General features: G+C 43.1%; 1 protein-coding gene across 4 annotated transcripts in view; it reads right to left on the bottom strand.

Annotated features, from left to right (window-relative positions):
- Positions 1-14,884, bottom strand: part of LOC311114035 (R-spondin-2-like) — a gene marked incomplete at both ends in the record, with an annotated part of 92,930 nt that overhangs the window by 35,401 nt on the left and 42,645 nt on the right. For 2 of the 4 annotated variants that reach the window (XM_084157150.1, XM_084157149.1), the window contains 2 exons: positions 2,865-3,053; positions 3,455-3,598. In XM_084157150.1, coding sequence (XP_084013276.1) covers positions 2,865-3,053; positions 3,455-3,598 — 333 coding nt within the window. Of the gene's footprint in view, positions 1-2,849; positions 3,054-3,454; positions 3,599-14,884 lie in introns of all 4 variants that reach the window. The other 2 variants (XM_084157148.1, XM_084157147.1) reach the window with 1 other exon arrangement.

Raw genomic sequence — 14,884 nt, forward strand, 5'->3', positions numbered from 1 at the left:
GCTATCATTTTGTCGTCTCGTGCAGTTATGTGTACGTACATAAAACAGCTTGGCAAATTTACATTAAGTTGGCCAAATTATCTTGTAATTTCGAACATCTTCTAAACCCATAATGTCGACGAAACGGCCTACACGTGAGTCACTGTATTTGTATACATGTAATAGTTGCTAATTGTAAAAAAAAAAAAGTTTTCTATTTCGCGGATTTCACTTATCGCGGGTCATTTTCGGAACGTAACCCCCGCGATAAACGAGGGATTACTGTATATATATTTCCTGTCTCATTTAATCGACAGCAATCTAATCCAATACTTATCCCAAATACTGGTGTTCAGTGGGAAGAAATTACATGCAGTCCAAATTTTCTTAACCCAGCCTTTCTTTCTTTCGTGTCACTCGGGATTCTACTCTAGTTCACACACTAACTTATTTTCTTGTTGGGTTGTATTGTTGTAACGGTATATTTAGAAGAAAAAACATACATTGTGGTTATAGCCTGGGCATAATCCTATTCACTTCTTAAGACGTAATTTGTTATATTGCGGAGCAAAGCCGTGGTGTATTAGATAGCATTGGAGGGCCTTACTGCCCAAAGTCCCTGGAATCTGTTGTAATTTATGAGGTCAAATGGGAGGTATTTCATAATGAACCCGGGCGTAATGAGGCCTTTCCATGAACCTCTTGATCTTCATCCACCGGCTTGGACCACTTCCTGGTCACCTGCACACCAAAGGGAAAGACAGACATTCCTCCCGTTGGATTACTCTTTATTATCACTTATGGGAAGTGATTATTTTACAATGTCAGTCAGTCTGGAACTGGGACTGGGTCCATGCTGCCTGCCTTAAATGAATCTCTGGGCTGTGTGGAACCCTGAGTACTTCTTCTTCTTTGCTTTCTTGGCATTCCCTTATCCCGCTCGACTTAAATGGCTTCCATTTTACATAGTAGTTATTTAAACAGCTTGACATTGACGAGTCTTTAGTTTCACAGGCTTTGTTTTGGTGGGGTAGGATTTCTCACTACCACTTAGGGTTGAGCGGCTTGAGGGTCGGGGAGTTAACAGTGCTGTTTAAGTACAAAACACAACTTTATGATACGAGCCACCTCTGCCATTTTTGTAACCAAAAAGAGCACACTGCAACAACTACAGACAACTTTAACTACACAACTAAATTGAAGCCATGGACCATTCCCAGAGACATTGAATGGGGTGAAGACACTAATACTGACAATGACCGTGTCAACCATGAGACAGGAGTGATAAGCGAGGTCGACGTTAGAGGCCCCCACATTTGGTTTCTACAGGCTAGCAGAAAATTAGCTTTGCTATGCATTCAATTTAGACTTTTCACAATAACTCCCCATCACTGACCTCATACTAAATAATTTATGCCAGTAACACAGGCCCAACAATGCCAGGTTTTAATTAAAGAAGACCATAAAATACTTTGGAAAAGGTCAAGCAAGCAGTGCTAAATTAGGGGGGGGGGGGGGGATTCCTAAAGAAGAAACCAGGACAAGGGATAGGAACGAAATGTGCCACATAATCACCCCACTGGGCACACACTGAATGACGTGGAACCAACGTGGAATAGACATTGAATTAACGTCTGTGCCCAGTGGGACAGTTTCCAAGCCAGAAAGCACTGTCTGCCTCAATATTGCTGGAATATGAGAGACGATCATGGTTTATTTGAAGTTTATTTACTCTCTCACCACCTCAATAAATGGTACTTGGATTTAACATACAATACCAAAAATTTAGGAAAATCCTGGAGAGAGAGTAGGATATTTTCCTGGTTTTGTTGAACAATGTTCTTTTTCATCATTTTTCGGAAGGCTTGAATCAAATTTGCCACTATAACTCCTATATCTCCTTGTTTTGCCTAAGGAAGCACAGCATATCCTAATCCAAAATCACATCGACTGAGTTAGGGACATATTTGAGTTAGGGACAGCTTTTCTGTCATCACCTCGTCAATAAGCACACTTGTACGAGGCCATCACTCTAAATGGTGTGTTTGGATAATCTGTGAAGAACTGAATACCTTCAGGAAAAATATTTTCCTAGCTGTATTTACACAAAAAATATTTCCAGATCTGACTTCTCATTTAATGGTCGACGTACATGCTGTGCGTACCGCAAATAACTTTCAAATGGACGGGAGGAAACAGAGAGTGCCATTGAGGAAACCTGCAGTTCATACTTTGAAGAATTCCACTGAAGAGAGAGAGAGAGAGAGAGAAAAAAAAAAAGATATATACCCCAGAAAAACCTGGTGAGCTGGCTTGAATGGGGCGGCCATGGAAAAATACAGATATTTCATGCATGAAAACGCCACTGTGCACCTAAAAACCAAAAGGTTAAATAAAAGGCAGAAAGTGGTGGGTTTGTGTTTGAGGGACACACAGGGTTAATGTGGGCTAGAGCAGCAGACATACCTGGTGGGACTCTGAGACCAGAGAGGGGAAATGGGTTCTCCCAAGAAGGGGTTCTGGCCTCTTATCCCCTTACCCTAGATACAAGTCTCTAAAGCACAGGTGTCAAACTCATTCCACAGAGGGCCGAGTGTCTGCGGGTTTTCACTCCTCCCTTGTACTTGATTGATTAATTAAGGTCACTAATTAGTAAGGAACTCCCCTCACCTGGTTGTCTAGGTCTTAATTGAAAGGAAAAAAAAAAAAAACATACAGAAACTAGGCCCTCCATGGAATGAGTTTGACACCCCTGCTCTAAATCACTATAATCCTTGAGGAGAGACTTGCACATGACAGACACACCATAAAGATAGAGATGGATGACACACACTATCCATCTCCCCACCCAAACAGCTGTCTGCCAATACGGTGATATGTCTTACCTCTCCTGCAGTGCCTAATGGCCATTTTGCATCTCTTGGACTCGGCGATGGTGGGGCAGGGTATCGTGTCCTTGGGCGGCTTCTTCACGATGTGCCGCGTCCGGGTCTCCAGACCCCACTTGAAGCCACAGGTTTTGTTTCTCCTGGTGCAGGACCCCCACTCGCTCCACTGGCCCACCTCGCAGCCCTCTGTGTGGGGAGAGACATGAGTATTTAAAGGGTAGCACCAGGGAGACTCGATGGAGGGCCCAAACAAAGGTTTACTACAGTACATAGTGAAAAGACTATAGGATGGCCATAACCTCTTGGTGTGTGGTCCTTTCCATCCTTCTACTGTTTCATTCAAAAACATATACTAGAGGTTAGAAGGTTAAAGACTGTTGGGTAAAGTCAATCAGTTCGAGGAGATCCTGCCTCAATGTGATCCACATTGTCGACTTTCCATATTTCAAACACAATATGAATGACTCCAAAAAGGCATCGTATTCCCTATATAGTGCACTACTTTGAACCATAGCCCAGTAGTGCACTACATAGGGAATAGGGAGCTATTTCAGACGCACATATGTCTGTGCTGTTTTCCTTCTTACCTCCACACTCCATGGTGTCCTCCATGGCCGCAAAGCCCTCAGGGCACTTCTCGGAGCAGCGCCCTTTGTGCAGGTAAAACCCTGCCTTGCACTTGGTGCAGAAGTCTTTACTGAAGCAGGACTCACAGTTATCTATCCTGCACCCTGTGGGAGGAAGAGGAGATGAGATGAGAGGCGATGCGGGGAGAGGAGGGGAAGTTAAGAGAGGAGAGGAGAGAAGAGGTCTCGGCAAGGCCAGGGCTAGGCAGCGGTACAGTATACACTTATATCATCTGGAGTTGATAGAAGACTAAGGGGGTTTGGGGAAGGAGATGGAGTTCTTGAAAGGATTACCGCCCCCTTCCAAAAGAAAGCCTCTGTGTTGATGTCCTGTGAATCATATAATCATATATCTCCAGGGCTATGCTATATTTCAGCACACTCGGTTTTCAGTGTGAGCGGGTGAAGAGTGTGAACTGTGAAATGACAACAGTAAAGTTAGTGAAACATTCCCTCACTGTGACCCCTTTCAACACAGGCAGGAAAACAGATCACTAGCCTGACATCCAACAGTCTGGAGCCTGGTTCTCATGTCCTAGCCACGAATGGGTTTGAGGGATTCCATTTTGTTTTTGTGGGGGGATTCTATTTTTTTGTTTTGGTTTTAAATACAATTTTTAAGCAAGTTAGTGTTACCCGTGCCTCCAACTTATGTTTGATATGGCTTATTCTAAGCTTAGTGTTATCAGACATTGCATAATTGATCGGGGTAAGAATGAACTTTTTGTGATTAGGAAGCTAGCATTCAGCTGTGATAGAATCCTCGGTTTTGTGTTAGTTTGGGTTGGGGAACAAAAACATTGCGAGCCCCTGCCAAACTAACTAACCAACGCTGATGTCTTTGGTGAGAAACACAACGCCACACTTATCGTCTCACGCCCCACCCTGCCGGGCTGAAACGCAGCACTGTGCGGCGAGGGCGACATGTCATCAAGCCTTTTACTCTGCAAATAGCACGTTCAGGCAGGGGCCCAAATTATACGAGCCGCACCGACGGGGCGACGCACTGGGCTGCATGATTAAAAGGAAGCCCTCACCCGAGCTGTCTAATTTATGACACTCCTCAGAATTCCGAAGTGGCCTGATTGGTCGGCTAACCACAATCTATAGCGGAGGAGGCTGGTAGGAGGAGCTATAGGAGGACGGGCTAATTGTAATGGCTGGAATGGAATAAATGGAACGTATCAAGCATATCAAACATATGGAAACCACATGTTTGACTCTGTTCCATTAATTCCATTTCAGCCATTACAATGAGCCAGTCCTTCTATAGCTCCTCCCACCAGCCTCCACTGATCTATAGGCCAGCCAACTAGCAGCAGCCATCTCTATCACTCGCTCTACTAGGCTTTCTCAGGTATGGTGGTGGCATCTGGTCTTCTCTGTGTCTCACGGAGAGTCACCATGTGTGCATGTGAGTGTGTGATTGTGTGTTGAAGTAATTATCCACATGTAACAGATACAGATAAGGCCCGAGACTCTTTTATCTAGGACCCTTTTGCGGGCCCAGAGAAGGTTCTCACAATCACGCCCCTTAATTACACCATCTCCAGCTAACCATCAGGCCTCCTCTGCTCGCTCTGCATTCCTCCGCAACGACGGAGGTCCCTCCCCTTTTTCACTTTGAACCCCTAAGTATGGCCTCTTCCCACTCACTCTGTCTCTCACGCTTTTCCAATCCCGACCAGTCTAAACAAACCCACCGCGAACACACACACACACACACACACACACACATTAGTACACACATACACACACGTCACGTCATGTACACACACAAACATATACACGTGTACACATAAACACACACACATAATGAAAACCTTACACACACACATACACATACTGTATACACACATTTTCACACACACATATATGCAAACAGACACACACACAAACACATCACATACACTAACCACACTCAAATCAGAGTTGGTTGGGGACACACCCGTCACGCTGTCGCTCCTGTCGCCTACCTTCTGAAAAGATGACAGGATGACAAGACGTTCGAATACCAGCCTCCACACCCTTCTTGATTCTTTACCTAGATACAGTATCTAGTGGCTCTCTGGCTGGTCATTGGCATAATGCTTGATTATCAAAGAAAGTTTAATGATTGATGTTCCTGACACGATATGTATAGGCCTACTGTAGGCCTATATCCTGTGAGGTTCAATGGAGATTACATTAAGGGTATTTACCTACTCTTAGCTGAGGGGTGGGATTAAAGAGCTCATGATTGGTAATGGTATTATTGAAAACACTACATTACTTGTCAAAAGTTTTAGAACACCTACTCATTCAAGGGTTTTTCTTTATTTTCACTATTTTCTACATTGTAGAATAATAGTGAAGACATCAATACTATGAAATAACACATATGGAATCATGTAGTAACCAAAAGTATATTTTATATTTGAGATTCTTCAAATAGCCACCCTTTGCCTTGATGACAGCTTTGCACACTCTTGGCATTCTCTCAACCAGCTTCATGAGGTAGTCGCCTGGAATGCATTTCAATTAACAGGTGTGCCTTCTTAAAAGTTAATTTGTGGAATTTCTTTCCTTCTTAATGTGGTTGAGCCAATCAGTTGTGTTGTGACAAGGTAGGGGGGGTTTACAGAAGATAGCCCTATTTGGTAAAAGACCAAGTCCATATTATGGCAAGAACAGCTAAAATAAGCAAAGACAAATGACAGTCCATCATTACTTTAAGACATGAAGGTCAATCAATTCGGAACATTTCAAGAACTTGGAAAGTTTCTTCAAGTGTAGTCGCAAAAACCATCAAGCGCTATGCTGAAACTGGCTCTCATGAGGACTGCCACAGGAATGGAAGACCCAGAGTTACCTCTGCTGCAGAGGATAAGTTCATTAGAGTTACCAGCCTCAGAAATTGCAGCCCAAATAAATGCTTCACAGAGTTCAAGTAACAGACATCAACTGTTCAGAGGAGACTGTGTGAATCAGGCCTTCATGGTCGATTTGCTGCAAAGAAACCACTACTAAAGGACACCAATAAAAAGAAGAGACTTGCATGGGCCAAGAAACATGAGCAATGGACATTAGACTGGTGGAAATTTGTCCTTTGGTCTGGAGTCCAAATTTGAGATTTTTGGTTCCAACCGCCATGTCTTTGTGAGATGCGTGTGGGTGAATGGATGATTTCTGCATGTGTAGTTCTCACCGTAAAGCATGGAGGAAGAGGTGTTATGGTGTGGGGGTGCTTTGCTGTTGACACTGTCTGTGATTTATTTAGAATTCAAGCACACTCTGTAGCTCAGCTGGTAGAGCACGGCGCTTGTAACGCCAAGGTAGTGGGTTCGATCCCCGGGACCACCCATACGTAAAAATGTATGCACACATGACTGTAAGTCGCTTTGGATAAAAGCGTCTGCTAAATGGCATATTTTATTATTATTAACCAGCATGGCTACCACAGCATTCTGCAGCGATACTCCATCCCATCTGGTTTGGGCTTAGTGGGACTATCATTTGTTTTTCAACAGGACAATGACCCAACACACCTCCAGGCTGTGTAAAGGCTATTTTACCAAGAAGGAGAGTGATGGAGTGCTGCATCAGATGACCTGGCCTCCACAATCCCCCGACCTCAACTAAATTGAGATGGTTTGGGATTAGTCAGAACGCAGAGAGAAGGAAAAGCAGCCAAAAGTGCTCAGCATATGTGGGAACTCCTTTAAGACTGTTGGAAAAGCATTCCAGGTGAAGCTGGTTGAGAGAATGCCAAGAGTGTGCAAAGCTGTCATCAAGGCAAAGGGTGGCTATTTGAAGAATCTCAAATATAAAATATATTTTGATTTGTTTAACACTTTTGTGGTTACTACATGATTCCATATATGTTATTTCATAGTTTTGATGTCTTCACTATTATTCTACAAGAAAAACCCTTCAATGAGTAGGTGTTCTAAAACTTTTGACCGGTAGTGTACATATAATATAATGTATACCAGAGTCAAATCTAATGTATGTATGTATATATATATATGTGTATATATGTATGTGTGTATGTATGCATGTGTGTATGTGTGTATGTATGTATATGTATGTATGTACAGTGCTGCTTGAAAGTATGTGAACCCCTTGTGCAATTACAGATTTTTTCAGTTTCTACCATGAAATCTTAATTTAGTGTCTGCTAAATGACTAAAATGTAAATGTAATCAGAACCAGTATTTTTGATCTGACATAACAGGTTTATATTTACCAATACCATATGTTGGTGTAGAGGAAATCATGCGTGTAGTAGAAAAACAAAATTAAAAAGGAATTAGGGCAGGTGCAAAAATAAGTGAACCCCAAGTTGCATTGGTTAAATCAAGTAGATAAGTAGAATCAGGTGGGGAAATAATTAGCTACCAAATGAACCAATCAAAGGAGAGATCGTTAGGAAAGAGTTTGGGCGGGACTTTGATAAATAAAGATAAGAAACTTGATCAGTTTGGTGGTACCCATCCAGGTGAATGCAAAGCACACCATGCCGAGAGGAAAGGAGATCTCAGAAGACATCAGGATGAGGATAGGGAGAGCACATCAGTCTGGGGAAGGCTATAAAATCATCTCATAAAGATTTGAGCTCCATCAGTCCACCGTGAGGTAAATCATTTAAAAATGGAGAGCATTTAACATGACAGCAACTCGGCCTAGAAGTGGACGCCCTTCCAAAATATCCCCAAGAACAATAATAAATGAGGTAAAAGCAAACCCAAACATAACATCTAGAGATTTGCAGACCTTCCTTGCTGCATCCTTGCTGCATGTGGTCCTCTGTAGCTCAGCTGGTGGAGCACGGCGCTTGTAACGCCAAGGTAGTGGGTTCGATCCCCGGGACCACCCATACACTAAAATACTCAAAATAGATGTCAGAGACTGATTACTGGCTATGGGAGATGTTTAGTCCAAGTTATCGCTGCTAATGGAGGTGCCACAAGCTATTGACTGAAGGGGTTCACACATTTTTGCACACATCAAATCTGAGTTTCTGTTAAATAAACCACTTTTGTTAAATAAACAATGAAAATATCACATTATTTTGTTTCTGTCATTTACTTGGAATGTCTTTATTTCGAATTGGGGTTTAGATATTATGTTTATTTTAATATTTTATAGCAAAATAATGACCAGCCCTGTAGGGTTCACATACTTTCAAGCAGAACTGTATGTACTGTCTGTATAAATAATATATTTATAAAAGTACCATGTATGTATTATGTAAAATGTATATGTAACAAAAAAGCTAAAAAATAATAATAATCCTTTGGGACATGAATAAAATCAGCTACAGCCTAAATTATCTAATGGTAAAAGCACAGTGCAACCTAGGGCACAATAATGTAATTTAACATACGCTTATATCGTAAGGAAAAGAGAGAAACTCTCCGAAGGTGACAACCATATGTGACAACCAGCTGTGATTTGCAAAAACGGGATGTTGGAGTAGAAACTGTGTAAATCCAGTGCTACTGGAACGGATGTGTGGATGTGGTATATGGAGGCATTCAACAGACACTCAGATTCAAGAGGTGGTCTGAGGCAGCCTGTGTAGGACCTTACTGCACTCCTGGGTCGTGTTCATTAGGGCACACTGTAGGGCAATTCCACAGTAACAGAGTGCTGCTTTAAAATGTATATCCAACAAAAACCAATGATTGATTGCAAAGTTAGACAATACAACTCTACGCACAATGACTACTTTTAGCAATTTCCACTGAGCATTTTACAAAAACAAATTTACTTGAAGAACAGTGCTGATGCAAAGTTTGGTAACAGAATGACGCCACAAACAGCACAAACCGACATTCTGTGTGTTTAACTTTGAAATCTTTGGTTTTTGTTGGATATCCTGTACATTTTAAAGTGAAAAATCTGAGTCTCAGCATCACTCTGTTACCATGGAATTGCCCTACACTGGACAAGTACAAATAGTTTTCTTCCATTTCGTGCCAATTGAAGATGACCTAGATAGATAGAACAAACTACACATGGAAGGCAGCCAACATTTACAATATAGACATTTCTGCCTTCTCACTACCATGCCTGCTCTCATCCCAGGTCCAGCATATCATGCACACACTTGCTTATCTCTTGTTTGATAAACACACTGGGCCACTAGTGTTACGCAGTGCTGTAGAGATTTTGGCATGGAATGAGTGAAACAGGGGAGGTAAGGCAGAGGCCCACACAAAGGCAGGATGCGCTCGCTCTCCCCTCCCTCCTCCCTACTTTCTTAGCTCTCATCTCTCTCTCCTCTCCTCTTCATTCCCGCTGAAATGAGATAGCAGTGGGGCTCGGTGTCAATACACGTCAGGCCCAAGACAGGGACCCAACAGACAATAAATCAGAGGAGTAAAATGGAACGCAGCGCTCTTCTTTAACCCTCAAACACAAGCCTTCCCAGGCCTGTCATCACCTGAGTCTCTTTCTTCCTTTCGCTCTGAAGAAATAAAAGAAAAAAGAACATCTGGCGCTACTACACTCTCAAGCACCGGCTTGTTGCGCAACCTGCTGTTATTGACAACAAACAGGAGTGGAGATGCTGGTACACCGAAACACACATGACTAACGAGTGCCACAACGTTAAAGTTCACCTTACAATATAGATGTCAAAAACAAGCTTATAGTCAAATTTATTAGCAAACACTGGTGGTAGCGATTCCTGTCCTACTCCTTATCAGATAAGTTGGAAGATACGTCATTTATTTACAGATATTCGACATATGCATATAGCTCTGACAAGGGAGAGACTCCCAAGCTGAAGACCTTCCTCTTAGTCAGTGATCGAGGTCAAAGGTCATCGGAAGAAGAAGTACGTGGGGGGAGACGCCACGACAGACAGACATCTCTCTATCAAGATAGGGAACAAAGAGGCTATCTAAGATCAGACAGAGCCATAGATAGCCTATATATATACAGTGGGGAGAACAAGTATTTGATACACTGCCGATTTTGCAGGTTTTCCTACTTACAAAGCATGTAGAGTTCTGTAATTGTTATCATAGGTACACTTCAACTGTGAGAGACGGAATCTAAAACAAAAATCCAATTGTATGATTTTTAAGTAATGAATTTGCATTTTATTGCATGACATAAGTATTTGATCACCTACCAACCAGTAAGAATTCCGGCTCTCACAGACCTGTTAGTTTTTCTTAAAGAAGCCCTCCTGTTCTCCACTCATTACCTGTATTAACTGCACCTGTTTGAACTCGTTACCTGTATAAAAGACACCTGTCCACACACTCAATCAAACAGACTCCAACCTCTCCACAATGGCCAAGACCAGAGAGCTGTGTAAGGACATCAGGGATAAAATTGTTGACCTGCACAAGGCTGGGATGGGCTACAGGACAATAGGCAAGCAGCTTGGTGAGAAGGCAACAACTGTTGGCGCAATTATTAGAAAATGGAAGAAGTTCAAGATGACGGTCAATCACCCTCGGTCTGGGGCTCCATGCAAGATCTCACCTCGTGGGGCATCAATGATTATGAGGAAGGTGAGGGATCAGCCCAGAACTCCACGGCAGGACCTGGTCAATGATCTGAAGAGAGCTGGGACCACAGTCTCAAAGAAAACCATTAGTAACACACTACGCCGTCATGGATTAAAATCCTGCAGCACACGCAAGGTCCCCCTGCTCAAGCCAGCGCATGTCCAGGCCCGTCTGAAGTTTGCCAATGACCATCTGGATGATCCAGAGGAGGAATGGGAGAAGGTCATGTGGTCTGATGAGACAAAAATATAGCTTTTTGGTCTAAACTCCACTCGCCGTGTTTGGAGGAAGAAGAAGGATGAGTACAACCCCAAGAACACCATCCCAACCGTGAAGCATGGAGGTGGAAACATCATTCTTTGGGGATGCTTTTCTGCAAAGGGTACAGGACGACTGCACCGTATTGAGGGGAGGATGGATGGGGCCATGTATCGCGAGATCTTGGCCAACAACCTCCTTCCCTCAGTAAGAGCATTGAAGATGGGTCGTGGCTGGGTCTTCCAGCATGACAACGACCCGAAACACACAGCCAGGGCAACTAAGGAGTGGCTCCGTAAGAAGCATCTCAAGGTCCTGGAGTGGCCTAGCCAGTCTCCAGACCTGAACCCAATAGAAAATCTTTGGAGGGAGCTGAAAGTCCATATTGCCCAGCGACAGCCCCGAAACCTGAAGGATCTGGAGAAGGTCTGTATGGAGGAGTGGGCCAAAATCCCTGCTGCAGTGTGTGCAAACCTGGTCAAGACCTACAGGAAATGTATGATCTCTGTAATTGCAAACAAAGGTTTCTGTACCAAATGTTAAGTTCTGCTTTTCTGATGTATCAAATACTTATGCCATGCAATTAAATGCAAATTAATTACTTAAAAATCATACAATGTGATTTTCTGGATTTTTGTTTTAGATTCAGTCTCTCACAGTTGAAGTGTACCTATGATAAAAATTACAGACCTCTACATGCTTTGTAAGTAGGAAAACCTGCAAAATCGGCAGTGCATCAAATACTTGTTCTCCCCACTGTATATGGGTCTGTGATCAGAGTTGGATGGATATGAGCGAAGTTCCCACAGGGTGCTGCATCTGCCCGGCTACTTGTCTGCCTCGCGGTGGCCAGGGGCCCAAATCAGAGCCCCAGATGAGGCCCCCAGGGGCCCATGGCCCTCAGATGCATAGGAGCAGGTTATAACCCTCTTTGGGATTAACCTCTGTGCCACCTCCAATGTCTCGTCTAGGTGACTCTGGGAGACTAATAAGAAATAATGAGGTCATCAGATCTGGCAGGAATCCGATGGAAGGAAGGCTTAATATTCTTCTTGAGGCTTAAAACACATTATCTCCTCTTAGCCTTGTTTCTCAGTTTGTAACTCAATATCAAATCATTTCTAGGTAACAATTAAGTACCGTACTGTGATTGTTTTTAATTAAAATGGTCAAAAATAAAAATAAATAGCTTCTTAGTAAAGTGCAATTTCTCAAGCCAGAATTTTGTTAGGACTGTCTGGGAATGGTCTGAGTGAGGAGAGGAAAACTGAAAACTAGCTGTTATTGGCAGAGAGGTTTGGAACTCTCTTTCTTATTGGTCTATTAGGCCAAAACTCCATCCCACCAAAACAGGCTGAAATTTCAGGCGCTCTATTCAAACAGCTTTTACACTAAAAGGGCATTATTATAATTTTCACAATTTCACAGTATTATTCCATCAACATAATGTGGAAATATACCATAAAACACAGGCAAATCTAGTTTTTGACTGCACTGGACCTTTAATACAAGATGTAAAAATAAAGAAAAATATGTTTCTGCTAAGATAGGAATTCAAAGTCACCGAGTATAGACAGTGGCAGAGCTGAGGGGTCAACATATTTTAAAGGAAAGTCATGGTTGCACTTGTATGAATGTGACTGTTTCCATTTTTTGTTTTTTCAGTTTGTGGTTTTCATGTCAACTGCATTTGGAGTTGAATCATAGAGCTTTAAAAGCGTGATCTAATCCTGCGAGTCTAGCTGGCAGCGACTCTCCCCTCTCTCTCTGCTGTGGTCTGGATCGAAAATCTGCTAATTTGATCAGGGACACTCAAAGCAATTGTCAATTTCAGAGGTGCTCTGTCTGAGATTGGGTTGACATGGGACATATGCCATCACTTGATTTATTTATATGAATATTCATGTTAAAAATACTATAAATCATTTTTCATAAGATGGAGAATCTGTTGGGAGCCCAGAGAGGGCCTTTCTTGTAAGCTATGGGGGTTAGGTTGTCAAGCCAATCATCAGTCTAATGAAAAGTCACAAAGTCTTCCAGGATGCTAACCAGGCCTGCTGTTGAACAGGCAGGCAGCGGCAGTGTCCATGTCCACGATCAGACAGAAAGAAGCTCTGGCACTGAAGCGAGGGAAAACAACCCCCATTTTTCCAGCCTTCCTCTCCAAGCGGGTCTGAGGGAAGCAGCTAGCCTAGTGCTAGCCTAATAGCGCTCTGACCTACTCTCTAAATCAGAAGGCTTGGCTGACATTTAACCCTTGGCTTGCTAGCTGCCACCCAGCCATGTCATGTGGATTGATGGATGGCAGGAGTTCATGGCACAGGGCAAGGCTGCATGTTCTCCCCTCTGACATTCTCTTTTCTTTCCACGTGGATGCTCTTCAACACACTGGCAAGGGGCTGCTGGGCGAGACAGTGCCGGTGTTCCTGTCAGTCAGAATGGGCCAGTGGAGAGGAGACACAACACGCCTGTCAGTTGGTTGTGTCCATTGTGTTGTCTGGCAGTGTGTCTAAACTGTGGTTTGTAAAAGCTGTGATGATTAACTGTCCCTTGATAAGGCGCAAAGGCCAAAAGCAACTGGTATTTTTCTGGTTAAAATGTGCAATGGAAATACCCACAGGAAGACAGAGATGCAGAGTAGCCTGTTTCTGCCTGTGCTGCCAACGTAACTCATGGTATTATAAGTTAGTTCCTTTACAGTGCTTCATTCTTCAGTCCTCATTTGGCCTGGAGAACTGATGTGTGGCTACTGTCCACCTCAGAACCCACCAAACTCCCATGATGCACTTTAAAAATGAACTATCTTACAAAGGTGTAACCAATCATCCAAAACTCTGGCATTGAAATAAATACATAAAACGGGACAAACCAGAAACAAAATGCAACAGTGATATTCAGTAACCAATTGTTAGTACGAGAGAGGCAATCAAATAAAATCAGAAATTGAGTTTTAAAAATCACGGGGAGTTTCGAGTGGCACTGTACGAGCTGTGATATTTGAACCACATTTCCAGGATATTGGCCATATCTATGAGCTCAGCTTGACAGGGTTTCCATCCTGCTGGGGTTTCTGTGAGCATTACAGCATGCTGTGGCTGAGGGAGCGCTGTGGCTGAGGGAGAGCTGTGTTTGTGTGTGTTTGTTTGTGCGTGCATGCATGCACGGGTGCGTGTGGCTAAGGGACGTGTGTTTGTTGAAGGGGGTGCATATAGGGACAATCTATCCCAGACTTAAAGCTTTGTCCACCAGGATACCCTCCAAACCGCTTCCCCCCACCTCCTCAGCAGTGTTTAAAACCATTATACAGCCCCTGGGAGGAAGTTTTGCTCAGAGTATTACTCTCATGCTGTCCCTGTCAACACTTTCCCTCCCGTTAAACTCAGCACACTGTTATCCACCATTCACCTCCTCCTCCTAATATTTTGAACCCATATGAAAATACAGTTGATGCCTGATACAGTCTATGCCATAGCTTGGGAATGAAATAATGTTATAAAAGCATGCGCTAAACCTAAAGCATGCAGATAGATGTCCCAGGCAAGTAGACAGATTAGTTTGTATTAGCACTGGTGCAACTGCAACGAACTTACACATAGTTTGCTAACTTACACATCACTTACAG

This window comes from Coregonus lavaretus, assembly GCF_964263955.1.
Source record: "Coregonus lavaretus genome assembly, chromosome: 3".
In the NCBI taxonomy this organism is placed as follows: Eukaryota; Metazoa; Chordata; class Actinopteri; order Salmoniformes; family Salmonidae; genus Coregonus; species Coregonus lavaretus.